The 2,356-nt window shown below is 48.0% G+C and overlaps 1 protein-coding gene across 2 annotated transcripts; it reads right to left on the reverse strand.

Moving 5' to 3' along the window:
* Positions 1–152: 152 nt before the first annotated feature.
* LOC130588160 (39S ribosomal protein L50, mitochondrial-like) lies at positions 153–1,594 on the reverse strand. Of its 2 annotated transcripts, none has more exons than XM_057389118.1 (2): positions 1,482–1,594; positions 153–660 (listed from the first exon to the last, which is right to left on the reverse strand). In XM_057389118.1, the coding sequence occupies exons 1-2, from the start codon at positions 1,568–1,570 to the stop codon at positions 264–266; spliced, it is 486 nt and encodes a 161-aa protein (XP_057245101.1). In that variant the 5' UTR covers positions 1,571–1,594; the 3' UTR covers positions 153–263. The 2 variants fall into 2 exon arrangements, with proteins under 2 accessions (XP_057245101.1, XP_057245100.1); XM_057389117.1 differs by having other exon boundaries at positions 153–663.
* Between the last annotated feature and the right edge of the window lie 762 nt (positions 1,595–2,356).

Consider the following 2,356-nt stretch of genomic DNA (forward strand, 5'->3'; position numbering starts at 1 on the left):
AAAATTAATTCTACCCCAGTAAAAACCTCAAAAAGAGGTGCAGGGTAAAAACTGTGGGGTTGGTCCTCTTGTGGATCCCACCAGATCCAGCAGGGAAAGGGAAGCAAGCAGCTGGCAGGAATCACAGGAATTAAAAAAAAAAAAAGCAGGACAAACCTGAGCACAGCTCAGTGAACCTTTATTGATGAAATCCACACATCTCACCCCAAACAGAGCTGCCCTGCAGCACAAACCAGACATGGGGATGATTTCTGGCGGGGGATTCATCGCTTCCACACGATTTTCAGGTTYGGGGGCAGCTCTGCAGCCGCCAGTTCGTCGAATTTGCTCTCGTCCTTCACGGGGATGCGATAGAARCCCAGCACATCCCCGGCACGGCGCATCTGGTGCAGCTGGGAATTGGGGACAGCGTGTCCCAGCTCTGCTGCCAGCCGGGCCAGCAGGTGATACTTCAGCCTGTTCTCCTGCAGTGGGGTTTGCTGCCAGTCCTGGGCGAGAGAGGGACCAAAAATCTCCCTGACGTGGGATTCGAGGAAGCTCTGAAGGTTTTCAGGAGGGACATAATTCCGGCTGCGGGGTGGGGGRCAGATCAGGCTGGGCTCGTTCCTCTCCTCCTTCTCAGCAATTGCTCTGTCTGCTTCTGCTTCTTTTTCCTCCTTCCTGCTGGTGCCAGAAGAGAAAATTTTTTCAGGCTCTGGGATAYTCAGAGTCAGAGCATGTTTGTATTTGTGGTGTTTTAAATCAGACTCAATCCGTGCTCACATATGGACACAGCAGGTTTGTTATCCCTGAGGAACAGGGTTTGGTTTTCCCCAAATCCTGCCTCTGCAGAGCAATCACCCACCCACCTCATTTCATTGCTCTGAGTGGAAACAGCGTTTTAACCACATTAATTATTTGTTTTCTCGGGTACGGCTCCATTTTTTAATTTGCTGTGAATAAAAAGCGTAGCAGAAGATAACCACTACTATAGAAGGAAAACAGTGCCCAGATGTGAAAAAAATTAAAAAATAATTAAAAAATAATTAAAAAATAATTTAAAAAATAATTTAAAATAATTTAAAAATCATTAAAAAAAATAAAATCACTGGTTTTAATTAGAAAATCTAACTTTCTCGTATGCCACAGTCTGGTCAACAACCTATGGGCAATTTAATATAAAATGTTACAGACAAACTGCTATTTTTCATTCCCGTGAAATCCCTCTTTTCCCCACTCCTAACAACAACAGTAACAGCTGTAAAGACCCCAACCCTTCACCACCACACCCTCCCGTCAGCGATGCACCTCGGTGAGCGCTTATTGCCCACAGAACCTGCGGAGTTTCCTTCCCTMAGGACATTCCGAAGCCACCTCAACACCATTCTTAGGGACGCGCTCACTGAGCTAAATGACCTCCAGAGAGCCACGAACCGGTGAAAGCCCAGCATGAAGAGCAGCCCACAAACCACCCCTACTGTACCCCCGTGCCCTGCGGGTACCTGCGGCCGCCCCAGAACGCCCTGAGCCCGGCGGGGCCGAGYCCCGGCCGCCGCTGCCCCGCCGCCCTCAGCGCTCGCATCGCCGCCATGCTGAGGGCACGCCGGGCGCCTTCCCGCGGCCACCGAGGATGACGTATTTCCGCCGCGCCGCGCAAAGCATCACGGGAAATGTAGTCCGTCCCCTCAGGCCGCTCCCTTGTTGGAGAAACTGGGAATGTGTGGAAATTTCCGTAGGAAAAGGTTTGTTGTTGTTTGACCTTTGTGTCGGCTGGAAGGGAGATCTAATCAAGCATTCAACAAGCTGTAAGTGATGTCCGGGTGTTGGAAAGCTGGCAGAACCACAGAATATTCTGTGGGGAAGGAAACCGTGAGGACCATTGAGTCCAACTCTTGGCCCTGCCACAGCACCATTCCCAAAAGTCACACCATGTGCCCCAGAGTATTGTGCAAATGCTTCTTGAGCTCTGTCAGGTTGGTGTCATTTCAATGACTTCCTAAGTGGTTTTCTTTGCTGCAAAAACTACCACACAACCATATTTTCCTTTTTCCATTTAGTACATGGAAAGCAAAATGCGATGCTGCAGTGTCAGGGTTAATGAAACAGCAAGTTCTGATGTCCTATAATGCATTTTATATGTGAAAATAATGCTTGTCAGACCAAACATGCCCACACTGAGGTGCACAACTGCAAACTAAATTTTCTCCCAAAATCCCACTGAGATTCCCACCCAAATTGCCATAACATACAAATTTCTCTGCTGCTKAGCAAAATTTTTCTGTGAAAAAATATGGATGCTGTTTAAACAGTGCATCAACACTGCAATTTATATGAAAACTCACTACAGCCATTCACCAACTCCAGGTTGATAGGCTTG

The sequence above is a fragment of the Malurus melanocephalus genome, unplaced genomic scaffold (genome assembly GCF_030028575.1).
Source record: "Malurus melanocephalus ecotype Western Australia unplaced genomic scaffold, MMel_1.1 scaffold_3565, whole genome shotgun sequence".
Lineage (NCBI taxonomy): Eukaryota > Metazoa > Chordata > Aves > Passeriformes > Maluridae > Malurus > Malurus melanocephalus.